The sequence below is a fragment of the Amblyomma maculatum genome, chromosome 1, assembly GCF_055883805.1.
Source record: "Amblyomma maculatum isolate TAMU_Amacu chromosome 1, ASM5588380v1, whole genome shotgun sequence".
NCBI lineage: Eukaryota > Metazoa > Arthropoda > Arachnida > Ixodida > Ixodidae > Amblyomma > Amblyomma maculatum.
In genome coordinates, this window is record NC_139344.1 from 356027190 (window position 1) to 356054525 (window position 27336).

General features: G+C 46.0%; 1 protein-coding gene across 1 annotated transcript; it reads left to right on the forward strand.

Annotated features, from left to right (window-relative positions):
* The first annotated feature begins 331 nt into the window (after nucleotides 1–331).
* On the forward strand, nucleotides 332–26404 carry LOC146207875 (ionotropic receptor 93a-like). Its single transcript, XM_084587178.1, has 9 exons — nucleotides 332–348; nucleotides 2482–2575; nucleotides 4135–4290; nucleotides 6208–6367; nucleotides 12264–12481; nucleotides 17081–17204; nucleotides 19855–20011; nucleotides 22628–22928; nucleotides 26141–26404. The coding sequence occupies exons 1-9, from the start codon at nucleotides 335–337 to the stop codon at nucleotides 26402–26404; spliced, it is 1488 nt and encodes a 495-aa protein (XP_084443304.1). The 5' UTR covers nucleotides 332–334.
* Nucleotides 26405–27336: the final 932 nt, after the last annotated feature.

Genomic DNA, 27336 nt, shown 5'->3' on the forward strand with positions numbered 1-27336 from the left:
TAGAGCATACGCTGTACAGGAACTCAAACAAGCCAGACTTGGCTAGATTCAGTACTTAATGTACTCATCTGCGTAGTACTCTCGGCTTGTGAGTCCTGAAATTAACTCATTTTCTGGCATATAAGCTTTATCTGGTTAGCCAGTGCACGTTGTGTCACCTTCATTCTTTATAAGTTGCACTTCATACTATATCCACCACTGATGACCCACTTGAAGTTCGTATAACGGTTTTCTCCTCTCTCAGTATCCACCGTACTCTGTCTACGAGAAGTCGCCCACTGGCCAGCTCATACTAACTGGCACGTTCCTTAGACTGATGGACTACCTCAAAGACATGTACGGATTCAAGTGAGCATAGCCCCTTTTCCTGACACATTTATTGACCCTATGCTGTGACTGGGTTGTGCATGGTGTTTGCTGTGGTGGATAAATATAGATTAACAGCTCCTTTTCTTCTTTGTCACATTGCACGTTTTCGAATACAAAAATGACGCAGTGAAAAGCACTTCACTCAAATAGAATTTGCCTTTATTCGGGAACGACTTGTCTTAGCAACTAAGTGGTGGAAGTTTAAGCGCTGACAGATTATTTTACGAGCAGCGCCTCAACTAATCCTAAGTGCTGGCATCACCCTGCTTATATATAGTTAACCGCTGTTTGTCTTGAATTATGACTTCCACACTAGCAAAAACGTTCAGCGTAGTCTCTTTAGCGCGCAGGCATGGACAGGCCACTGCCGAAGATCAACTTTTCAGAACTGCAAACCACTCTTTAACTTAAAGAGAGGAAATTTACAAGTAGCACATAGTTCCCCTTCTTCGACAGATATAAGATGGATTATCATCGTCCCTTCCCAGGGAACAAGTTATCGCATACTCCTCGTCACTCAGTTGTGTCTGCTTACAAAAAACCAGCCATCTTTAATGTGTTTTAGTGAAGCTATCCTTTCTGCTTCGTTCATAAACAGCTCCGCACAACATTGCTTAGTATTGCGACATAACTTCTTTCCAGTGCACCCCTTTTGATATGGTTACAATTTTCTATAGCGAAGTGGTTGTTTGGGCGTGCTGGTGAGACATGATATAAAATTAAGCCCATGACCAGACGAGGACGGTGCAAGAAACGAACGACGGTGAACGAGAGGCAAACGAGTGCTCGTTCGTCTCTCGTCTCTTTCACCCGTGCTCGTCTAGTTGTGCGCTTCAACTTTATATCATTTCTATAGCCATTTAAGGCGGACGTCGTTTAACAGATAAAAAGAAATGCGCTGAGAAATGCCCAACCTGGATAGGGCTGCCATGGAATGAATCCGGAGGGCAGTTTTCATCGAAGGGGAAGTCATGACGAGGATGGAGGATTGCACAACCTGAATACGGATCCACGGCAGTATGCAGAGCCGCGAAGATAAATCGGAGCTGCCGCAGCTTTCGCAGATTCCCGCGCAAAGCCGATAAGCCTATGTTTCCTCCTGTTTTCATCGCGACCTATGCACGATCATTTCACAGTTCCGACGATTCTCCCACCAATAGGAAAGCTCACACAGTCCACGCGACACTTATCTTGTGTGTGCAAAAGAATGTTCAGCTGCCATGTAAAACGACATATTTCGTTCGCAGCTCGAGTAGTTATTAACTTACTGCAGAAAACCAAGCGTGCTTTCCTTAACACTATACGGCAGGGATGTGCTCCTGCGAACGGGAGGAGGAGAAAGCAGTATTCTGGGGAATATACAGACAGCGCAGTGGCTTTAGCATTTCGCTGTTCAGCGCGCTGTCAAGGCATCCGATCTCGGTCACTGCGGAGGAATTTCAGTAGAGATAAAAGGCAGGAACGTCTATGTAATCCGTGATGTCAAAGGACGCTAGGAAACCGCCTTGAAAGTGTACATTATTCCCGAGCCAGTTTATAAAGTTCATCTTTGCGTACACGCTGACTGCCGGGTCCAAATCTCACATACTTTACCAACGCTTCCTCGGGAAACACAGACCACCACGGTGACTCATTGGTCGCGACGCTGGACTGCTAAACACAAGGACGGAGGCGAAAATGATTCAACGCCCTCCTGCATTGTGCGATGTCAGGGTTCGTTAACGAGCTGCAGGTAGTCGAAATTGCTGGAACCTTCCACTACGGCGTGCCTCATAGTCAGAGTCATTTTGAAGCCTCGAGCTCTTTAAAACAAATTGATAATGAAAAAGCAAGGCTCTTGCAATATAAAAAAGGGAACAACACGCTTGCACACACACAAAATTATTTTGTTCTCTCTCATTTAAGATTAAAAAAGGCGTTTGCACATTTTACGGTAAGATTAGATCTAGTTAAGAATAGGCAAAATTACTTTAAACATAATTATATAGTAATCACTGTTTTATGCTTAAAAACGTTTTTATTCATACTGAAGGAGTGTGAACAGTTAAGGCGATGATCCGGGACAGCATAAAAGGGAGAATTCAATGCAAACCACAAATTTCCAACATGCAGTGTGTCCTATCAGCTGTTTGAAAACACCACGAGCGTCGGTATGAAGCACGGCGACTACAACTGGAGCGGACTACTCGGTATGCTCAATACGCGGGTGAGTACATCGAGTGGTTGTTCTCAAGCTGGCTACAAAATGAAAGCTGCCTATATCGATGTCGAAGTTCTATCCTCTGCAGTAATTTGATCAATAAATGTGTATAACTTATACAAATGTGATTACGTGCGATGCCGTTTTCCTCTTGCTTTCCTTCGTACAACTGCTAGCATTAGAGCCCACCCAGTGGTTAAGCCTAGCACAGAACGAACCGAGATAACGAATAATCATAGACCACTTGTTTTATGCTCCAGTGCAGGTAGGGTTAATCAAAGGCACATGACTCAAATATTATTTTAATGCTCCCTCTATTCACGCATGCAGAGAGCCAGGAACTTGATGAAAAATAATTTCACGGCACGAACAAAAAGTAGGAATTGAACGATGATGTGAGAAGCGGCCTGAATATGTGGATGTACTTATGACGAGCCGTTTCTCGGCTGCTGTAGAAAACAAAGTTAAGGATGTGTCAAGAAACAACTATCCGTTAGTTTACTGCTATTATCAACATCACCACCACAACCACCAGCACCCTGACCTCACTCACAACCGGGAGAGAGCTATCTTCCGCGTCCTTCCAATTAATCCCGTCATTTTCTAGCTTCGGCCGTCCTATCGCCATCAGCTTCCCTATCTCATGCCTTTTGTAACGCTTTCCGCTACGCTAGCGTTACTTAGAAGTCCCTTTACCTTTGCGTGACATGAAGGCTCAGTTTTATTTTTCCCGACGACAATGATTTGGCCTTTTGAGCGAGAAAAAAAAAGACATGTAAATGAGAAGGTTTGACTTCACGAATGTCCCACCACTGAATTTGAACTCGTGCCACCTACACCGAGGAGGGCTAGCAGCCGCCGTTTTAACTTAAGGAAGGCTCAGCATGGTTTTCGTGATCCACGTGTAGAATTCTGTCTCCACGCAAGCATTTAATCAACCTGCGATGGAGGCGCGTGTATTCCGCTTTTTAGTTTACCTAAGCGCCAAAAGCTATACTTTCGGTAAGAGTTGTCTGTAAGATGTCATTATATAGTAGTCTCTCGGTACAGGCCGATTTCAACCTATATTCTTTCATAAATTATGTTGTCATCTCGTTGCACTGGCCTGCCCAGGCCCGTTGCTTTTTCTCAGTTTCACTAAGATCCCTTTATATCTAGACTGCTCCCTTCGTGTGCTTCGCTGAGTCGTGTGGAATGAAATTTTAAACCTTTTCGTTAGCCTCTCCGCTTATGCCCCATCCCCGCTTATGTCCGCTTATGTCCTAAAAAACGTTATGCAGAATGGTTCCCTGTAAAGATTTGCAGGAGCTAGGAATATGAATACCTGTACCTTTGGCCTAGTTCACATTATTCACACTTGTCATGCTTACCGGAACTAAAATTAAGGCAAGCAGTTTTAAACATAGAAAAGTGTTTGTGTGTGTACAATAACTAAACATTTTGAGCACAGTATAATGTATCTCCTTTATGCTGCTTTATTTGTGTGTGTATGTGCCAGCGAGTGCGAACACCGAAGAAGCAGTCAATGCAGACACCAGCCTTCATGTCTCACTCTGCGAACCCAGGATACCGACTGGGTGACGTTCCTGGACATAACAGAGCCGAGAATGGGGTCCTTTTCGATGACCAACAGCCTTATCAGCCATTCAGTAGCCATCCTGGTGCAGAAGCCCAAGATCCTCTCTCGGAAGATGCTCTTTGTCCAGCCCTTCTCCACGCAGGTAGCGTGCGAACACAAGTGCAATCGTATGGGCACTGGGTCACAGGCATGACAAAGATTTCGCACTTTTTATTAGCATAAAAATGGTCTTGAAACAAATTTTCTGTCGCGCGACTCAGCCGTAACGGCGTTCACTTATTGAACTCAAGGATGCAGGTGAAAATTCAGGCCGCTGAGTCCTTGCTTCGGAGAAGGTAAAACATACAAAATGCTTTTGTACGATGTGACACCGAGAGATAATGAAACTTAGTGCGAAGCACTCCACCGTGGCGCTTCTTTCTCTTTGCGTTCTTCCGTTCTCCCCATCTCTTCTCTAACGGTGTATCTTTAGGCGTCCTTCTTGAAGTATGACGAGGAGGGTGGCTGCTCCTGGCCCTACCAGGCTGGGAATGGTAGGTCCCCATCATTTGCGGTGGAGGCTAGCCTGCCATCGGTAGTTGTACCTGTTTTAGGCTGTCATTGCATTCGCCACCGCTTCGGTGGTGGACGACGGCTGTTGCGACGTGTGTCTTTTTCTCGCTTTTCTTTTTCTTTCTTCTCTATTTTCCTTTCTGTCCGCACGAGGCAGCGGAGGCGGCTAATCTATAGAGCCAATAGCAGGCCTGTGAATTTTCTTTTCCTTCTTCCTACAATCGCAACAACAACAATGACTCCGCCTTACCTTCACCCAGAACCAATTTGTTGTTTGCGACACTTGCTGCGTACGAAAAACGTCAAATATAAAAAGAAATATTATTCAAAAGCACTCTGTTCTCACAGCCCGGTAGCTTCCAACATTTTGAATACGAGTACAATCAAATGAATGAAATGAACAATGAAGAAACACATTGTCTCTCGTGCCATATTTATTTTCATTTTCACCTCAGTACTTGCTCGAAATAAAATAGTGCTCATAGATCAAATCTCCAGCATTATACGCTTAACGTTCACGTACTATGCATCACTTATGTCGTTGCTGCTAAGAGTGAATCGTTAAGCACAATTCCTTCTATTTCGGCGCCAGAAACTGCTTCGGGACACCAGCCTGAGACACTCTGCAGCACACATCGTTTTTGATGCATCTCTTCGACGTGTGCAGTTCCTTCCATGGTAACGCAATATCGTAAATCAGTTTACTATTCGGGTTTTAGCTTATACTAAGCCTGAGAGAAGTGCGGTGTTCTTATATTCACACATAGATTCCCTAAAGGCCCTATTTAACTTAATGGATCAGCCGGCCGTCAACGCGACTGGCTCAAGCGACGACTCCCGGATGCAACATTTAATGCTAGGCGTAGACACGCAGAGAGAATGCCAAAGATGCCGAGTTGTGTCCACACCGGCGTCTCTGTCATTCACTCTTTCTGCATCTATGTATTGAAGCGATAGCTTTGATACGCTAGGTAAAGCCGGGTTTCGCCGTGTGTTTCGTGTGTTTCCCAGATCCCCGTGTGTGTCCTAAGTCATAGAACACAGTCAAGTTAAAGGTGAAAAGTTAAAGGTCAAGATCAAAGGTCAAAGTGAGAGTGTGGAAGGAGTGAGTTACATTGCAGGCTTTCAGTATCGGTAGCAGAACTCAATAATTTACCTGGCGTAGCCACGGGAAGCTATCGCGACATACCCGGTTTAACCAAAGCCAAACCACAGCCATTTTTGTGCATTCGATTGATGCTCCACATCCTTGTGCCAGGGTGGCTTCTGTGCCTACAAACGTCTGCATGTACCTGTACACGCGGCAGCACGCGTGAGCCTTCTGAAAATATAACACACATTTGACGGTTACATTTGTCCTTTCTTTCCTCACTTAAGAGCCAACATGGGATCGAATTCTGGAAAACATTCATGCTGGCGAGATGAAAACGTGTGACGAGTTCGCTAATGAACTTTCTTCGTCTGCACTGCACCATGCGTTGCCCTGAGATGCGCTACGACCTTGCAGGTTTGGATTCTCGTGCTGGCCAGCATCCCTGTGGTGAGCATCGCCCTCTGGCTGGTCTATAACTGGTCTCCAGAGGAAGCCGCTCGTTTGCGAAGAGGACAGGGCCTTTCGTTGCTGCATAACTGCGTGTGGTACACCTATGGTGCTCTTCTGCAGCAAGGTAGGCGGCATCTCGAAGCATTTGAGCAAGTGACACCATAGATTAGGCAGTACTGCTCATTGTACATAGTGGCCACCCGTTCGCAACAACTGCAAGGGATTACTGAACTTAAGAAAGATGCACTTTGCGATCACTCTTCCAATGTTTCAAACGTTGGGCGACCTAGTATGACTTAACTTTCAATACTGATAACAGATTCACAGGAAAATAGTTGTTAGGCCGTGCAAGCAGGGTGTAGAGTATCGTTCGATAGGGCAAACGAACGAACGAATCGACTGATGGATTTATGTATGTACCCAAAACGTTGCGTGCAGAATTGTTTAAAAATTTTCAAAGTTCCCGTATATATATCGTACACGAACCTGTGCCTACGAAAGTACGCATGTATTCACAGGTACGGACAAAAGTAAGCGGAACGCATTTCAACTTTGAGTGCGATCACGTCTTCCGTGCTGCAAATGAAAGAGGATTGCTTATCTATGAGAACGAGCACTAGTGTCACCTGCACACATTCCAACTAGGAATTTCAATGTAGCAACGCGTGGAAAATATTAAGAGGCGACAGCGTCCTCCATTTACTGCTGTGTGCGCCTGTAATTACGTACGTATGCATATAGATTGGAATCGCCAATTATGAAATATGGTCCTGGCATGCGCTACTGCGTTCATTATTTCTTTTCTTTTAAATTTCTTCAGTCAAATTGCTAAATGTTAACTATCTTTAAAATCCCTCTACGGTACTATCGCTATCGCAGTGTTTTTGTTCGAATGCAGTTTTCCTTCACATTTACATTAGGCCTATTGTTGTCCCCGAACTTGTGGGCTAACTTCAGTGCCCTGTTTTCGAGCCACCATTCTTCCTATCAGTTTTTGCCTAAATCTTCCGCAGAATAATATCCCTAATATCTAGGGCATCAGGGAGAGTGAATTTTTCTGTTTCGACATCTGGAGGAATACTGCCACATTTTAACAAAATAGGTTAATTTTTTACAGAAGGATGTCATCATCTTCATTAAATTTATTTATAACTTCGCAATTTAATGACACCATGATCTTATTTCAAGAAGTGTTGCGTTGCCTTTTGAATCATGCGGAAATTTGTCTTTTTTTTATTTTCAACGCAAGTCTACTGTTATATATTTCTCATTGAAATTATTCATTTCTTACTCTCAACGATTGTTACAGCTGCTTTAAAGCTGCTTAGTTCTCCTTCTGGTTTCCGACCCACTTAGTCGATAGTATACTAGCCCTTTTCTACCCCTGGTATCAGTCATCGGTTCCGAAAAATTTCAGGCAGACCTTTTTACATACTATTTTACTCTGAGCTTCCTGTGCTTGAAACGATGTCCAGCCCATGTCTCCTGGACTGTCTCATCTGGTAATTTGCGGTGAATGTGCCCCTATATCTTATCTGTCAAAGGCTCTGTGGTTTGTTTCTTGCCCCGCCTAACTTCTGTCCTTAGGCCCAAAACCATAGTCCCAAAGGTAAAATCTGGTACCTTTATCATTTCCAAAATACCTCGCACTACTTCTTACCGTTGGTAGTGCCATGATGGTCCATTTTTCGACATTGCGGAAATTCTCCGCTTTTTCACCCTACTAGTCCTCTCGTGTTTACTGTTTTTATCAGACCTTCGTTTACCTAAACGCCGAGATAGTTTTATTCTGTCAACCTTGGTGTTGGATTTTGAGTGTCTTATGATCAAAATCGTTGCACATCATCAAACTCTGAGATATGAATAAAACTCAAAGCCTAGCGCGTCTTTATTGCCTCTATAAGTTTTGCCCAGAGTTCAGTTCTAGTCTTACAGACTATCAATTAAAAAAACGTCCCCATACGTTAAGACAGTTGTTCATGTCCATTCTGTTTCATTGGTACTACAGCAACGACAGCATGTGGCGCATTATTGTATACGTATCATGAAAAGAATGAACAACAGAGCTGAAAAGGGGAAATCTTGGCTTAATCTTTTGCCAACCCTTACAGTTGTTGCATCTCATATCCCTTCCCATGCGAGCTGAAAATTTTTGTCCCGTTTTATTTTTATTTCCTCTGGCAATTTACTGACCTCTTTCCTATACCTTAATCATTAAGTATGCTACGCAGGAGCTTCCTACCAGTCTGCTTGCACCACCTACGCTTTTCGAGAAAGATGATATATCAGTTTTTCGAATTGAATTTTTTAACCGTAATAAACGTTGATCATGGGTCGGAATGGTAGGATATACCACAATGTTTACAAAACATACAACCAAATTTATCACCATATTAAATCACAGTTTGCTCATAGAAACAATTAAGTCAAAAACTGCTTTTTCTACTGAATGAAAGTGTCGGCCATAATATGAGTTTTGATTAAGAAATGGAACACCATGCAATTTAAACAATTACGGTCGATCTGCATAGTTAATCAAATGCGAAGTAGATGCGTAGCCCTGCTTATCCCTGCTACACCTTTACATCACTTGCAGTCGCGCAGCCCGTCATCCTGGAGTTTCTACCACACGTTCGTTCCTCTTCGCTTCGGCATCCGTTTCACGACGACGCTCAGTGTCCTGAGCAGTTTCCTGAGCATGCTCGGCACGTTCCGCCATTCTTTGTGCTTCTAGATTCTTGCACCTTTTAGCTGCAATATCAGAATCAGTAGACTCACAATGCCGCTGCCTTTGTAACCGTCGTACTTCAGCACGTCGAGCACGGTGAACCTGCGCCGTAGTGCCAAGACGGCCCCCCAGCTTTATCCATTGCGACGCGAAGCAAACGCGCGGCGCAGCCGCGTTCTCAGCTTTCCTTGTACCGTCTTCAGAAATGAACGAAAACAGGCACAATGTACCTTTTTACAATACACTGCTCTGCGGCCGAAAGGTCTGGGGCGGGACGATAGGGGGAGTGAAAGAGAGAGGGAAACGCGCTTGAAGACGGCCGCCAGTTAAGGCGCGGAAGTGATTGATTGAAAAACTTTATTTTCCACCAGAAGAAGCCGATCCCCCTCGCCCCCGGCACGTAGACCTGGGAGACGGGGGCCGCCGCGTTAAAGGCTGGCTGACAGGCCTTGGCCCATGGCATCCTTCTTTGCCACGTGGACGATGTTCCGTTGGAGCTCAGGGTCCGAGCTTTACAGCAGGGTCTCCCAGATTTCTCTACTAACTATTATTTGTCCCACCCCGGGGGAGTGGGGGCATTCCCATATTATATGGTCAAGTGTCCCTCTCGCCCCACAATCACTACATATATCATGGTCTCTCGTCTCGGGGTACACATGGTACGCCAAGACCAGATTCGTGAACATATTAGATTACAAGCGCCTCCGTGCAGCAGCTTCTTTGTTATTCAGTTTTGGGTTTAGTGGGGGTTCCAGCCTACGTGCCAATCGATAATGGTTGATTATTTCTCCATAATTTAGCAACCGCTCCTTGTTACCGCAGTCGTCGGGGGGTCCCATGTCTGCTCGGAAGTAGAGTGCTCGAGCTGGCCCATGAGCCGCCTCGTTGCCAGGGTTGTCAGCGTGCCCGGGGTCCCGATTATCTGAATTTTCCTGTTCAGGGTTGTTGGCTAAGGATCTTTGCCGCCTACGGCGAGATCCTGCCTTTTCTAAAATTTTGAATGGCAGTCTTACTGTCGCTTATGATGAATTTGCTTTCATTCCTGCTCAAGCTAAAGCAATCACCCCTTGTTCCGCAGCCTCTATATTGCGTCCCCGGACAGCCGCAGCGGAAACTGACACTCCTCGGACGTTTACGACTAAGCCACCGCCGCCCCGATTTGGCCTCCGGCCGCACCTCACTGTCATCCATGTTTCCGAACCTTAGCTTTTAGGCCTCAGCTCGCTTTTCCCTTAGTTCTTTATTAAATTTCTTATACATATTTTTAGCGCAAGCTGCTTCTCGACGCGGCGAGAGGCTCGGCGTCGAGATCCAGGGAGCACCGCGCGTGAACGTCTGCTGTCCCTGAAGGCAGTGTAGTGGAGGGGAGAAATGCCGAAGTTGAGGACGCGCGAGCGACACACGACTGCTCACTCCGGAGTAACACACGCTTGGGCAACGCTGCCCACTGACCACGGCCATGCCCGCAACAGACACGTTCCTCTCTCACTGCCTTTCTCACTGGGTGCATCTATGCAGCCGCTCTACTTCCACTTTCCCTTCCTCTGACCGAGAGAGAGAGAGAGAGAGAGAGCGGCTTCTGCTGTAGCTGTGCGGCCGCTCCGCCTCCTCAATTCTGATCCACGCGACGCGCGCTTCGCCACCTTCTCTATCTCCACTTCAAGATCACGAAAAGAGAGTGCGTGGCTTCGGACAGACATCGGCGAAATCCCTGATTGCGGCCTAGTGCTACGCCCTAAAAACAATTAATTTTGGCAATAATGTGCCGCCGTCTAAACTTCGCACGCGTCTTTCTTAGCAGTTACTGCTATGCAAAACCCAGACATGAAGTCCAGGAAGCAGTCAGTCTGTGTGGTCTGTGTATCTCCACTCTTACAGCAGCTGAGCAAAATTCTCCCCACCTCTGCTCGCTTCTTACGCGAAGCGTACTGTTTTTGTTGCGCTTAAAAGCCATCGCCGTACCCAGGTTTGAGAGAGAGGTTTCGAGGACGACTCAAATTCTCGGCGGGGCAAACATTTGGATGGCGCCATTATGGGATGCGGCAGCCACCGAAACTACAGACCAGATAAGTGTGCACGTTATCGCGTCTAACCTTGAGGCGGAGCTTGAGCCTCCTGCTTATTTTCTGCTCCTCCCATAAGAGACCAGGGCTATGCAAATATATTTATTTCTAATCATTTCGGCAACCTAGCCTGGTCACTTTATAAGATGAAATCTCCGCTTCTTCTGCAATTTCTCGCAAATATTAAAACTGCACGTGGGGTCGCCGTTCTTTTTAAACTCATATAAATTACCCAGATTATTGTATTCTTTTGGGACCATTTTTTCTAGAAAATTTTATAACCTTCATTCCTTAGTACACCTCCCATTTAGTAACGGAGGTCAACTACACAAAAAGTGAATCAGACCCATGCATCAACGCTTCGGTCTCAATTATTAATCTTGGGAAACTGATGACGAGACTCAAATAAAGCGTGTTTGGAGAAATTATACAACTGATCTCAGTATTTTTCTCAGACAACAAAATTCGATTCGTCTAATAAAATCACTATTTTCTGTATGACCCCTATTTATGCCAGATGTGTATTTTGGCACATCATCCCGAAATCCTAATTATATTTGTACATGTGGAGGTATTCAACTGTGCTTCATTCAGTTTGATCAGCATGTGCTACTCAACGTTTCACAGTCAATGGGACCACTTTATATATTGACACCGGAATATCTTCGTAACGTTTCATGTAGCGTTTCATTTAGAGTTGTGATAGCGTTTCGTGTACAGTTGTGAGCATTGATAATTGCCATTTGAGGTGTCATAGTGACTCTACGTCCTGCGCGTTGCTTTAAACATATGTATCGAAACAACTACCAGCTGAACATATCGTTTGAACGTCATAGCATGTTAGCATTACATTAGAACAAGAGGAGAATTCATACAATCGGAAGCGCCCATGAAAGGGTCAAAATTAAAATAAACGACCTATAGAGAGTCAACCACCCCCCAAACAAATCTTGAAAGAATAAAGGGCTGTTATGTGCAATGAGAATTAATAGAATTATAGTTTAATTTGATAATACATCGAGTTCGAATGAAAATTTTATTCTTCTTTTGTTTATTGTTCGCCTATCTGTATCTCGGAAGGCTAAATGAAAGGGACTGTTTTTCCCCTTAGCTACTTCTGAACACATGGCAAGCAAAAACCAGCGATGATCAAAGTGCCTGCCGTTACTGAACTGGCTATGATTTCTGCCACCACTCAGAGCGCTTTAAAACGACGGCTCTGATTTCAGGTGGTGTCCACCTGCCCGTAGGCACCTCCTCTCGGCTAGTGGTCGGCACCTGGTGGTTGTACGTGGTGATCGTCATGGCGTATTACAGCAGCAACCTGATTGCCTTCCTCACCGTGCCGGAGCCCCAGTGGCTAGTCTCTTCCTTCCACGAGGCAGTGCGCAGAGAAGACGTGCACCTCTACATCCCTTTCGGCACGGGGCTACACCAGGAGATAATGGTATCACCCCACTAACCCTATCTCTTGAGCAGTAGCACAGTAAGCAATGCATCCACGGGGAGCAGTGTTGAGAAGCAACCGCACTACGTGCGTATGCCGACGCTCATAATTGGGCTAGTTGGTTGCCAGATTCATAGAGTCATATCGCAAAAGGAAACACGTATAAAGAAGGTGAGGAGGAAATGTACACGCTTGATATTTAATACTGCGAGAAAGTATTAACGCGAAAGCATTTATTTATTTATTTATTTATTTATTTATTTATTTATTTATTTATTTATTTATTTATTTATTTATTTATTTATTTATTTATTTATTTATTTATTTATTTATTTATTTATTTATTTATTTATTTATTTATTTATTTATTTATTTATTTATTTATTTATTACATACTGCAGACCCTTGGGTCCAAGCAGAGAGGCATAGTTGAGTACAAAAAAGAGCAAAGAACAACAACAAAAGTAATAAGAAATTATACAATATTAATCGCAATGCACGGCCATCTGTAAATTAGTGTTCCAATCTGATATTGTGCGAGGGAAAAGGAAAACATAAACGTGTTACTTCGAGCATAATAGGGCGTCAGTGAGTCAGGATGATGATGTCTCGTATAGCGTGTTGATGCAGGAGATATATAAGGGGACTGGTTTATTGCAAGCTTGTTATTTATCAGGAGAGAAAAGAATTCTAGCCTCAGCTGTTTTCTGCGGGATTAAAGTGTGGGAATAGAATTTTCTATCATTGTTTGAGAGGGTGAGTCAAACCTAGCAAATTTATTAAATATAAACCGAACTGATTTTTTTTTATTTTCTCAAGGTGCTTGATATCGGACTTAGTTTGAGGGTCCCATGCTATGCATGCATACTCTAGCTTAGGTCTAATGAAAGAGATGTAAGAGAGTAACTTTACGGAAGAGGGTGCATTTTTTTAGTTTGTGTCTCAAGAAACAGAGTTTGCGGAAGGCAGAGGAGCAGATAGTGTTAATATGTAAGCTCCAGGACAGAGTAGAAGTTAAGGTAACACCCAAGTATTTGTAGCTGTTAGTACTGCGCAGTGGTGAAGAACCAAGGGAGTGAGAGAAAACAAGCGGGGCTTTCTTACGAGTAACACGGAGGAATACTGATTTGTCAGCGTTTATCAACATCCCCCATTCACTGCACCAATTTAATATGTTGCTTAAATCATTTTGAAGGACAATGTGATCACGTGGAGTTGTTACATCTTTATACAAAATACAATCATCAGCAAACAGTCTGATTTGAACACCTGGACTCACAACATTCACGATGTCATTAATATATATCAGGAATAACAGGGGACCCAGAACACTACCTTGGGGCACCCCCGACGTGACTGGAAGAATGGCCGAGCTGCATTTGCCAATTTGAACGTACTGCGCTCGTTTAGTGAGGTAAGCAATAATCCAGTGTACAAAAATGTCAGGTATGCCAATCATTCTTAGTTTAAATATTGCTGTCTAAATATGCTGTTTAAATATAGCTGTCGTGACTTCGGTATGTGACCGCGAGATATGTACAGGAGATACGACGATACCAACGCATTCTTTATTCGACGATCGACGAGCACGTTTGTTGCTATCGCCGCCGCCGAGTTGCTCAGTTCTTTTGCGGGGCGCAAGTCAGCCCAATAAAAAGTTTCTTCGGTGCAATCACCGAGACTCTTCATTTGTGTCATCGACCTTGTCACCACCACGTTACATCTAGAAAATCTGCTACTGGCTCTGTAGCTGAGCCACCTCCGCTGCCTCGTGCGGACAGAAGAGAGAAAGTAGGGAAGAAAGAAAAAGAAAACAGAGAGATAGACGCGCGCCGAAACAACCGTCGTCCATCACCGAAGCGGTGGCGGGTGCAATGATGGCCTAGAACAGATAAAAATTCGGTTGCAGGCTAGCCTCCACCGCAAACGGCGGAGACCTATCTATCCCAGCCCCATCAGGGCCAGGACCAACCATCGGTTTAACGTGCAGACATCGCACAGCATACTGACGTCACTACATTTCGCCTCCTATGAAACGCAGCCGACAGAGGTCGAGTTCGAACCTCGGTACTGAGGCACAGTATAGTCGACGAACGGAAACCAAATGTTCACTGATGCTAAGTATTGATGTATAAAAAAATTCAACTATGAACAAGTGAAAAATTGCCCCTGTGGGTGAAACACTGTTGCGTAAAGACCCTTAATGGTGAAGCCCAGCGTTGAATCGAAAGCAAATAGTGCGTTCCCCTGAATTCGCACTGAGGCGCATCAATTTCATGAAAGCGGCGTCCGAGTTTACCGGTGACGTCATTGCGAGGACGGCTGTAAGCAAAAAATATAAAACAAATAGAAAATTGAATAATTGACTATGGTTCAGCAAGTTTAAACGTATGTGAAGCGATAGCTGAAGTGGCCATCTGTGCTGCTCGTCGCTCAAATTTTGCAGCATCGTCGTGGCGGCGTGGAACTTCTGTCAACGTTCTCAGCCCCTGGCGTAGGCTTACCGCTAGCTGCTAGATCCACTTCTGCGCCCTTCATCGCATTACCCTTGCTCCATTGTTAGTGGATCAGCGCACTATACCGCTTCGTATGGGCCACATTACCTCGTGTAAGTGATGAGTAGAAAAGCGCGTGAAGTATTAGTGTCAGGGGATTGGATTGGAAAACATTTATTGTCAGCAATGAGCGATTTGTGGGCGCTACACTTAGATGGCCTCAAGTCCGTTGCTCTCGGCGACTTTCTGAGCCCACTCAGGAGCCCGAACTTGCGTTAACGGGTCTGAGCTGGCCAGTTTAACCTCCCACCGCTCAAAAGAAGGAACTGGTAGTAGGCCCGCTGGTGGCGGCGCTTTTTTGCAGCTCCATAATATGTGATCGTATCCTGCTATTTCGCCGCGGTGTTTACAGTTTGGATTGTATTGGGGAAGCAAGGTGGCTGATCGTACCCTTGGCTCGGCAGCTGAGATCTCGACCGAGAGTGTTATCCAGCACTACCGACTCGAAAGATTCTCATATCCTCCCGCACACCGCGATCTAACATTACGAGAGGCCGTTCAATGGCGCTAACTACAAACTGGCAGCTTCTCACTCCCCCTTTTATACAACAGGATCTTTCGGCAACAGATAGCCCCCATATGCAAACACTGCTCATCTCCAGTCACTCTTATACACATGGCAGACAACACAAACACCCCAGAGACGTGGGAGTAGTCTCTCCTACGTACTTCCTAGCCAGCAGACCAACGCCAGTTTAGAGCGCGGTGGAGGCCGCGACACCCCAAGGGACCCCGCCGACCTGTTCTAAGCCAGCGCAATCAGTCCTTTGACTGGTCCCCTGTTTTTGGGCGTAATAGAAGAGTTCACCACCCCCATCACCACATTCCCTCACTCTCCATCTCTGAAGTGCCATCAAGCCGAGCGCGCGCCGATGCGAGAAAGCCCTTGCATACAGTGAGTTCTAAGGCGTTGGTCTCCTGAGTACCTCAAGAGATGAACACAAAGAATGATCGACAGCTCATACAGGGAAAGTGGTGCGGGCGGAAAACTAAGGTAGCGTGCAACGCTCACGCACGGGAACAGTGAAGCATTGGGAAGGGTTGAGTAAATGCCCACTTTGGGCAGGTACTGGACGCAGATCTGGACTGCGAGGCTGAAACAATAAGGAGAAGAGGAACGATGGGAGGTGCTTTTGGCTGCTGCTGTAATGTTACGAATCGCTGTTTACAAATGTTTTCCCTAAATAAAAGTATATGACAGTTTTATCGTTCCGGTACTCACGCATAATGTTTAGAAGGGAAGGCAAACGAATAGAGTTCAATATAAACTGAGGGCAACGCCGCAAGCTTTAAAAAAGAAATCAGTAGTTGTGGTGTTAAGATAAAGAGGAGGTTGATTGGCTCAAGAAATCAGCTGTCGGTTAGCGAGACACAATCTACAATGCACCCTGGCCAATCCCCCGCCGTGGGTATGTGCCATTTTGTATGACGTCAGCATCATCATCATCACCGAACTTAAGGAGAACAAATGAGGAATGGCAATACCTGTAGTGCAAAGACCCGATAACAAGTACTTATTGAGGGTAACCGGCTGAGTTCTAAAAGGAGGCAAGCGTTGCAGGGAACGGCCGATAGTCAGCTGGGTGACGAGATAGGAAAGTTTACGCGGATAACGTAGCTGCAGCTGAAACCGGACGCGCATGTTTGCAAAAATGGAAAAGCCCTTTTTAATGCAGTCAGCTTTGTTTATCTGATGATGAGAGAGGAGACTTGCGATGCGACAGTCACTGGAATAGTTGAAAATTTGCCAGGCGGCTCGATGCGACCTTTTGAAGCGCCATCCAGTGGGAGCTCGGCCAAGCTCTATTGCGTCAAAGCCACTGGCGGGCCAAATGAATACCTGTGCGGACCGGCTTGCGCGCTGTGCGTATGAAGGGAGCTTCTGAACTTTTGGTGGTCTGGTTTAGTTTCAAATTATGCAGGGCTTTTGCTAACATATGTTTAATGTTTGCGCACTCATATATGAATTGTCAATACAACACCACGTTTATTGATCATGCTGCATGACAACACTAATTTTTTTTTTATCAACACTGATTTCTAGAAATCTTCGGCCGAGGACTTCTTGAGGCTGCGAAGACGGCTCAAGAAAAAGCGCACCGCCAGCACTGTGCAAGACATTCACCCTGTTGTCGATAAAGTGGCAAATGGAAAGGCTGTACTTATGGGTAAATAGTCTTGCATGTGAAAGAGCACTTTTCCGGCATCTACATCTAAGCACGCACTCCTTTGCAGCTGTCACAAATCCTCACTGCAAGTTTTATATGCCCTTCATGTTAAGTTGGTGAATACCGAGAGTGTTTAAAAAAGAATCTTCTTAACCTCGCTGACGGCACTACAAATTTCTTTCTGGTCTAATTTTTTCACGAGATTCTATGCGTTCTTCATGTATTCTTTTCTCGTCCGTAAACTTGCATATACCATATGTGGTTTTCTGGTGGCTCCATATATTAAATACCAATGAAAGATTTTATCTTTATCTTAGCCCTGGTGCTGTATTTAGGGCTACGGCGTACACCAGGTAAGACGCAGAACGCTTCAGTTATTTTGAAATGAACTAAATACTACCATTAATTGATAAATATATATTTAGGTATATATTGTATCATGCATAATTGGAGCTCGTCATCCTAATAATATTGTTACGTGGCAGGAGGCGTGCACACCACGTAGAAGACTGGTACAACGCGACACAAGCACAGGGCGCACCGGACGTCAAAACACAGACCACAGACCGATGCCCATGATTTGGGCACCGAGCACGCGCCAAGTGCACACACACTTCATCTGCCTCATTTTCGATGAGTCGACCCGTAGCATGGCCCCCGGGTTCAGAAGCACCCTCGTGGTGCTGCTTAGGGAGTGCCAGAGCAAGGTAAATTGCAGGGCTCAAGGCGCGAGACGTGAACAATATCGGAGGGTACGGTAAAGGGAAGTGCACTCGGGGAAGGCAGGTTCAATCTCGTAGGTGACGGCAGTGACTTGGCGCAGCACACGGTACGAGCCCGCATAGCACAAAAGAAGCTTTTTCGAGAGCTCAATACGGCGAGAAGGCACCCAGAGCAGCATAAGGAATCCAGGTAAGGATTAAGGAACTGTCGAGGTGGCGACAGTTGTAGTGCACTTACTGAAGCTTGGGAGATTTGCCAGCGGGAACGGGCAGCTTGACTAGCATGGTCGGCAAGGGCAATGGCTTCACGGGCGTATTCAGAATGGGGGTACCAGATGTTCGAAACAATGCGTCAAGCGGTAGTTGAGGCTCACGGCCGTACAGGAGGTAAAACGGAGAGCAGCCGGCAATGTCGTGATGGGGTGATGTAATGTATGGGAAGGCGACATCCCAGTCACGGTGATCAGAGGAGACGTACATGGGGTGCATATCAGTAAGAATGCGATTGAGCCGCTCAGTCAGGTCATTTGTTTGTGGGTGGTAAGCGGTGGTCAACTTGTGTTTAGTTGAGCACGCGCCAAGAATGCCGTCCACAACTGCTGAAAGAAAAGTGCGGCCACGGTCAGTGAGCAGTTGGCGGGGAGCTCCATGATGCAGATTGAGGTCGTGAAGAAGAAAGTCGGCGACATCAGCGGCAGTGCTCGTAGGGAATGCGCGCGTTATCGCGTACCGGGTGGAATAATCTGTGGCCACTGCAACCCATCTATTGCCAGAAGTAGACTCAGGAAAATGGCCTAGAAGGTCCAAGCCGACGCGGTAGAACGGCTCTGGAGGGATGTCGATGGACTGAAGAAAGCCAGCGGCAGCAGATGCAGGCCGCTTGCGACGCTGACACTCATCTCAAGCACCAAGATCACGGCGCACTGAGCGGTAGAGGCCAGGCAAGAAGCGACGACGGACTCGATCGTACGTGCGAGTAACGCCTAGATGGCGAGCAGTCGGGAGATCTTGGAGTTCGTGAAGAACGACTGTTCCTAAGTGCTTGGGGATAACTAGGAGAAGGTCAAGACCAGTGGGCTGAAGATTCCGGCGGTATAAAACGCCATCAACGAGAGCAAAGCGGTTCAGTGAAGGGTCAGCTTGGCCGGACGTTAGGCGATTAATAATGGAGAGAAGTTCCGCATCCCGACGCTGTTCTTCGCCAACACTTGCAAACGGTGACAGAGAGAACAGGTCAGTGGCGCATGCAGTCGTGGGAGTGTCAGTCTGGCCAACAGGGTAACGAGAGAGGCAGTAGGCACTTTAATTTGTGCAACCGGCCGGACTTGTAGATCACAGTGTAGGCAAATTCTTGGTGTCGTAGAGCCCAACGCCCGATGCGACCAATAGAATCCTTCGGAGAAGAAAGCCATCCCAGGGCGGGATGACCTGTGACAACTGTTAATGGCCTGCCACATAGGTGAGGTCGAAATTTTTCAACAGCCCAGACGAGGGCGAAGCACTCTTGTTCGGTAATGGAGTAGTTCTCCTCTGAAGGGAATAGGAGGCGGCTGGCATAGTCAATTACGCGATGAGTGCCGGATTGACGCTGGGCAAGGATGGTCCCGATGCCATGGCCACTGGCAAAAGTTGTGCAGGGTCCTGTTAGGGACTGGGAAGCAGGTTGCAGATCAAGAGCAAAAATGCCTGAAAAATGAAAGATGTATTCAGCTTTAAATACATGGATGCTTCTAATTCCCTGCTTAAGGTATGTAGAAAAAGTAAAAAGCCGCAAAAGCTGCGTTGAAAATTTCTGTCGGCTTGTATCCTAACTGGCAAGTTATACCTTCTTTTCATCAGTTGTCCTTGAGCCGAGTGGTTCTTTTGTGCAGAGTTTGAAAATGTGCAGTTTCTCAGGAATCCTTCTTTCTTTATTTTTCGTTTTGTAGCGGACAAAGTCTTTCTCGATGCGCTCGTCATGGCAGACTACAGACGCCAGGGGTACAGTCGCTGTCGCTTGGCCATCCTTCAAGATAACATCATGCGTGTCCCCGTCGGCATTGGAACTCGCAAAGGAAGTCCATTCGTCCAGAATCTGAACCATGAGTAGGTTTCTCTTTAAATGCTTTCATAATTGTTTCATCGGAAACAGAAATGAAAAGAAAACACCCAAGACATCACTCTGCTTAGACAGGAATTTAGCAAAAGATTTGGTTTGGTTCATTTTACGTTATGTGTAAATTTTTTCACAATCTACAGATTCAATGCGTCTTAGTTTGTGCTATTACACAACAGGTACATTTGCCATATGTTGATCGAAATTAAGCTAATATCATGTAATGTGTAGTGTGTTGTTTTTTGCAGTTGTACGTGTGAAAATATTTCATTGTAGAATGGCGTCGCAATATACCTGGTCTTGTTAAGGAAAAAATTGTTACCTAAATGCATGCTGCCGCCTCAGTCCCAACTGGATAGGGACAGAGGACTCGTCAGGCACCAAATGCATTTAGATTCGGTTCCTGCATCAGGCATTGTATTTGTCTGCTGTCAAAAAAGGGAAATAAATAAATAAAGCGGCTCAGGCTGTGAGATACATTGTATTGAAGGGCCCCGAAACATTCGACCTCCTGAGGTTTTTAATGTGCACTGACATGGCACAGTACATGGGCGTCTTGGTTTCAGCTACCACCGAAAGCTGCCGCCGCAGCATGGATTCGATCTCGCGTCCTTGGGTTGAATAGTCGAGCGCCTTAACCACGGAGCCAATACCGCGGGGTAGCAACATATATAGGTAACACTTAATTGCGTTTCGTGTTGGGAACGTGATAGCAATGAACTTACGAGAAAAATAAATATTCCTTATGTGTATGACACGTTAACGCCCTGAGAACATCTCTAAATACCCACAAGCTAATTATCATGAGTCGAAGGATATCACTTTGCATTAAAAAAACAAACAACATGCATATATACCTTCGGTCGTCACAACCCGTAAAAGCATGTCTTGGTGTGCTCTAGTCAATAATATATCTTGCTCGCAGCCCAGCAATCGCGAGACCGAACCCTGTCTAAATTTTTACGCTAAATAAATTACTCTAGAAAGTTCAACGATTTCAGATATGCGGTTATGCTTAATTCGCATTGCATGCCGTGTTTTAATACTTTATGTCAAGCGTGACCTCATGGTTAACGCGAGCGCAGCAGCGTGGAGGTCCCGAGATCATCGCACGATGTCATGTCACTGTGATGTCATGATCCTCTCGACCAAAAAAGTCAGCAGAAGCACTTAGGAACGCCTACACTTATGGGGTCTGAAGCTCGCTCGCGTCCTGCGCTGCCGCCACGCCCTTTTGCACACGCTTCCTACTGTGGCGTCATCTGTATGGTAGCATGATGCCCTCAGTACTCTTTCTGCTTTTTTTACGGCACCCTCTCCACTATTCCTTCATATCTATCTGCATCCTCTCCACTTCCTCTGGCAACATCCGCTGCGCTAGGTCACGTGGCATTGCGAGATGATTAACGTAGGCGTTCCTAAGACTAGTATATGCCATCGGCTCGAAACTTTATCGCCAACAAGACTAGCAGGTACATGCCAAATGATAGTCCCAATGGTGTGACTCGACCCCGAACTCTGGCCGAAGAAAGACTACATCAGAATTTTCACACGAAAAATGGGAATTCGAGCGCCACTTGGAGGTTCATTAGTGAAGCCATATGAAACAATGGCGCATCAGAGGCGACAAGGGTGGCGGCAGGGATCTTCCCACAAGAATATCTGTTGTATATGGCGCTGTCCCCCTCATCACTTCAGTGGCTAAAAAATGGGTGTTGTGGCGCCATCTTTTATGTGTATCATCAAGTGTTCTCGGCTACACCCATGACATAAAAATCTCCGCGTAATTAGGCATATGTACATAGTAACGTTTCCGCTTTAATGATCTTTCGTTCGCGCCTACAGCGCCGACGACGACACCGCCTGTTCGGCCACTCAGGGTGATTAACGCTATCGCGTCAAAAGAGTCACTTGGCCTGTTCCTCCTCCTCTGTGATTGCTGCTTAAAGCATAAGCTGAGTCTATGCAGCCACCGGTAATTCATCTTGAGCGGTGCACTTCTGTAGGGTCTTCCGTAGACATACCACGGTAGACACATCATGGTAGACACACCACACAACAGTAGACACACCAGGCGTTGATTCTGGATATGTTCAAACTTGATATGCGAAGCTGTCTAGGCCCTTATGCCAATACCCAAGCGCCGCTGGGAACTGCAGCCATGTCCGAAGCCGTGCCTGGCAACCTGATCGACGTGTTAGCCTGCGCGCCTAAGAACTGCCAGTGGGCCTGCCAACATGACAATGTCCTCCCATCTCATAATATCACGAGATCCGACCAACAGCACTCGGTGGTGAGGTCACGTGGCCCCATGACGTTACATATACCCGTCGATTAATCAGCTACTTGTATGACATACAATGCCACCGGACTCTGGACGCTTCATTTCCCCGTGAGGCTTCTAATCATATAGCATTAAAACAGAACAGGAAGAGTTTTTTGCTGGCTGCTTGTGGGGTGTCCAAGTGTAGCGGCCCTACCTTCACGAGCAATAAAATGGTCCACTTAGAGCCAGAGCTCATTATCCACAAGCTCTGCTTGCAGCTATGCTTGAAGTGTCATATGCTGCTCGCGCAGTGATCACGTATACTTTCCTTCATGTGCAGCTTCTTCGAGCTGCGTAGTTCGGGTAACCTGCGTTTCCTGCTGAAGAATCACCGCGAAAAGCCACATGCCTGCATTCGCGACTACGACGCCGAGACGCGCGGACTCTCCAAGCCGATCGGCCTTTCGGAACTAGAGAGTGCCTTCCTGCTCCTGCTTCTGGGCACCGCGGCCTCGTCGCTGCTTGTGCCGGTCGAGTTCGCTGCGCGCTGGGCCCGCACCCGACGCCGAGCACGGAAGCTGCGGCCTCCGGATGCTACCCCGCAGGACGACTACGGGTTGTCGTGGCCAGATGACAGCAAGGTACTGTATATATATTGTCACGTGGTGGTGACAATGCCGCAGATGACAAACGAGCCGGCAGGTGTAGTTAATGGGCTCACTTGCGCCCGCAAAAGAACGCGGAAACATGGCAGTGTCGATGGCAGCAATAGTGCTTGGTAGTTGCCAGACTACTAATATCCGATGCACTTGGAAGGGCTCCGTTTAAAGTCCTCATAGAAACGTCTAGATAAAAGCTCATAATCTCACTAGCAAAACCGAGAAAATTTAAAAACAGATGTGTATGGCTAGGAACTTTCGCTATACATCTCGACGCATCTTGCGCAACAAAAACAAATGATAACACCCCGTCATGCGACAAAGAGAATGAACAAAGAAAGTTAAAACTGTTCTCTGCGCTAAGTGGCAAGGCCGCATGCTAGCGGCAGCTTAAAATCAACAAATGAAGTTTGATTTGGTTCGCGGCGATATACGTTCATCTCCAGGCCAGAGCCGTATGATGGGGAGCTTTGAATATGCCTTGCCGTTCCTAGTTCGCAGCCCTTGTGAAGCCCTCTAAACCCAGCTAGCAAATCTCTGTCAGTGAGACTACCTACGGCCGTGGTGCGTCCTGCAGCCGCAGCTGTTGGTACCAGATATCGATGAGTAGATTATTTTATACAGAATGGATTATATCATCTCGAAATAGGTAGTCGGAGAAAGCTTGAGAATTCGGCCGAAAATGAATACTTTTTGGAACAATCGAGGCAGTCCCCCCTTTTCAATGCTCATTTCCCTGTTTAAAGGAACGCCCTGCTCTGAACCTACATCAAACTCTCAAGACTGTCGCGAAATTCATCCTATAGTCGTATAAGCCAGCCTACTAGTCATGGGTCTGAAATTTCCTGGGCTGCCAGGCAGGAATTATATTTTCAATCTGTACAAAACCGGGACATCATTTGCTAGCAGTTTCAAGAAAGTCTCGTAAGAAATAAATCTAAGGTATGGTAAAATCTTGTGTGGTTAGAAGTAAGTTCATTTCAAACGTTCATTACAAAATTTATTGTGACCCGAACCATCGGTGTACGTTGCTTTGTTTTTGTTTTTGTTTTTTTACTTTACCAACCCCATTCATTAAAGAGCCTTCAGCATGCTGCAACTTTCACGGCACCAATACCCAACTGCTCATCGGCGGCTGTACGAAGAAAGCGGAAGCATGTGAAAAGAGAGACGTGGCCCTTCTAAGCATGTGTGCAAGGCATGTGGGCTCTCACGTGTCCGAGGCGTTGCTGGGAAGAGTTGAATAAGTCGAAGAACGAAATGGCCGACACACCGACGCCGACACGTCACCTCTTCCCCATATTCTTTGCAGGCCGGGTCGCTTCATCCGCACGCGGCGGGGCTTGCCCTAAGGCCGAGATGCTGGGTCGACATGTGTGATGGTTTCAAAACATTTCTGCAGTCTTACAGATTCTGGCGTGTAAGCGCTTACATAAGCAGGAGAGTAGCGACCGTGCCGTCTGTGTAGGGTGCAATATTAAGAACCCCCAGTGGCTTTCGCGGTCATGTTCATGTTTTCGCGTCGTCACACCTAAGAAGTCTTAACTGTATCTACAAAACTTTTTTGCATAATCTCGCAAGAAAGTTTTAGATACCTTCCGGTCTCTATTCCCCTCGACTTTTATAGATATCACCTGAACGAGCTAATCAAAGACAATGACAGTCGCCCTTCATGAAAGACTACCCACGTCATTACTTGCTGATGCACATGTAGACGGCGACTTGCAAGTAGGCAATTCTGACATCCATTCCGAGCATGCCCTTCACTTCTTTTTCTGCCTTTCATAGGCGTGAAATTGTCTGCACTGCCCATACCATTCCCTTTCATCCACTTGCTCTCGAATCCTCCTGTATCATCCAACGCGGATTCTGTGGCTTCTATGAGCCTAATTAACAGGCAAGCTCTCTCTGTCGGCCTCTGCTCAAATATGCATAAATTATAGAAACGTTATATTCGTACTACAAACTAACAACATGGGTACCATCGCTCAAAATGCCAGTAATGAGTTTTCTCATTACACAAGCAGCGATATTCCCCATCTGCTGATCCTTGGGCATATCCAACCATCCAGCAAGGTCCCCAACAACGTCCGCACACCTGCCCGAGAAGGTCCCACACAAGTACCAACCAGGACATACCATATAGAAAGTTCGGCTTCTCTCCTTCCATACTTTTCCAGTCTTTGAGAGCATTTGCATGACCTCTGGATATTCCTGTTTTAAGCGCTTCCTACCCTCATCCCCGCTACTCCTCCTTACTCCATGGTGAGGCATTAGGCACCTTGCCCTGCCGTCATCAAAACTTCCCTCCCCTTCTCCTTCTCGGGCTGCCTTCGACGGGTCTGCTACTGTGTCCTGAACACCCCGTTACAATATTTATTACATAACTTCATAAATTACACTCCAGTCACCTATTATAGCATCCAAGATTTCGAGTTCCGAAACACTGTCATAAAAACCTTCCTTTACATGCTGCTTAAATCAGAAAAGCTGCGGTTCTTTTTTTTTTTTTTTTTTTGCGGCAGCTGTTTGGGCAGTTCAACGAATTGATTTTTTTTTTCATGATTTAGGTTACAGACAACTTCCTTACGATTTTGCAGAGACCTTTGGTTGAAGGCAGCAAATTCAAACTTCCTAACTTACAGCCTTTGCAAGCAGCCGAATTGAGGAGGTTTTTGATTCAAAAAAACGAAAGCCTAAAATCTGCACCTCCAATGGTTCTTTCATTTTTTCAGCGCTAAAAATAAAACTGACTCAGCTTAGCATTGGTGCAGGCCGTCTTAGTTAACAATAATGCTACACTTCACATCTACTGATTACGCCACATCATGTCTCACACTGTGGACATAAAAGATGCCTCGCTGAACTTCGCAGATATAGAAGTCTCCACATCGATTATTCACTCTCACCTCACAGCCAAAGGATGTACAAGCGACCTAGACTGTCATATTAATTCCTAGTAGCGTAATCTCACAAAACGCGCTTCTTTGCATACAGAGCAAACTTTCCTACCTTTATGAAAAATAATGTTACTAAGCGAATCGGGCTTAACGCGTTGTCAATAGATAAGTACCGCCATAGAATTCATTGCCTTGCTAAAGTCACGCAACTGCCCTCGTGTAACTGACAAAAGGCTCAAACCAAGACATATACTGCACATTAAATCAGCGGATCATTTTCTTTTATTTCTGCAGGCACGCCCAATCATCAGTCTCAGGCATGGATGGAAGCGGGCCGACAAAGCCATTTGGACCACGGTCGGTCCAGGAGGCCATGTTATCAGCGACTGCTACCCAGCATTCGGCCAGTTCGGTCGGCGACCCCTGTTCGTTCAGGAATCTCCGCCTTTCCCCTTCTACCAACCCTTCTGGGGTGGCACGGGCACCGCACAAGAGTCAGCTGAAAACGCTAGCGACAGGCAACGAAGTCACGTGGTCACGGTTGGAAACTGGCCCTGATCTCAATCTCCTGGTGGCGGGAAGAAGACAATTTTCCAACGGCAACCCGAGAGGGGTCATTCAGTGTGCTTAACAACGTCGTTGTGCTTGTCATAAATTGCCGGAAACTCTAGCTAGTACCCACAAAACCACAGCCCCCATAACAGGTCTCAATTACCAGAACCCTATGATCAAAGGAGTATAGATGGCACAGTGATGAGTAAAATGCATATCAATCGCAGAACTAAACTCACACAATCCATTAGACATGCGCCAGCAAAGCCAATATGGCCCCAGAAACTTAAGGCTACATTGCACGCTATCCTCCAATCACCTTCTTCTAGATCCGAGTAGTATGACGCACCATCTGCCGACATTCCTGCTAAACAAAATGCAGAACAAAATGAGAGCTGCGGAGATGGGAACTTACCATATGGGCCTTTCAGTACTTATACATGTAATTCCTTCGCAACGAGTTCTGTCGGATAACACCAAAGCTCCATCCAGCGAAGCAATACTATCCTTCAAATTCGCCTTTCTGTATGCTCGCAAATTCTTTACACCTGTTGTCAAGTGCGTGTCGTATATGTTATCCCCCAACGTTTCCTGCAACACTGTTTAGCAAATAAATTGGAATTCCTAGCTTTTACACATCCACGTTCTCGTGTCTTGTTGAGTAGCCAATCTCTCCTTCGTGAAGTGACAGATTCTTCAAAGTGCCTTCATTGCTCGAATCAGCCTGTGTATCAATGAAATGCTGCGTGAGCATGTCTCTAACCGAGCCTTGGTGACAGCAACCTCTTCTGACACAGCGCAAGATGCACTTTGTCGCAGGTGTTCGACAAAATGTGAGCACATTTGCCATCCAAAGGTGGGTGTGAGGCTCAAGACTAAGCGAATAAAAACATGCCAAACTTTTTTATAAATCTGCCTATATATTCTTCTTGCAATAT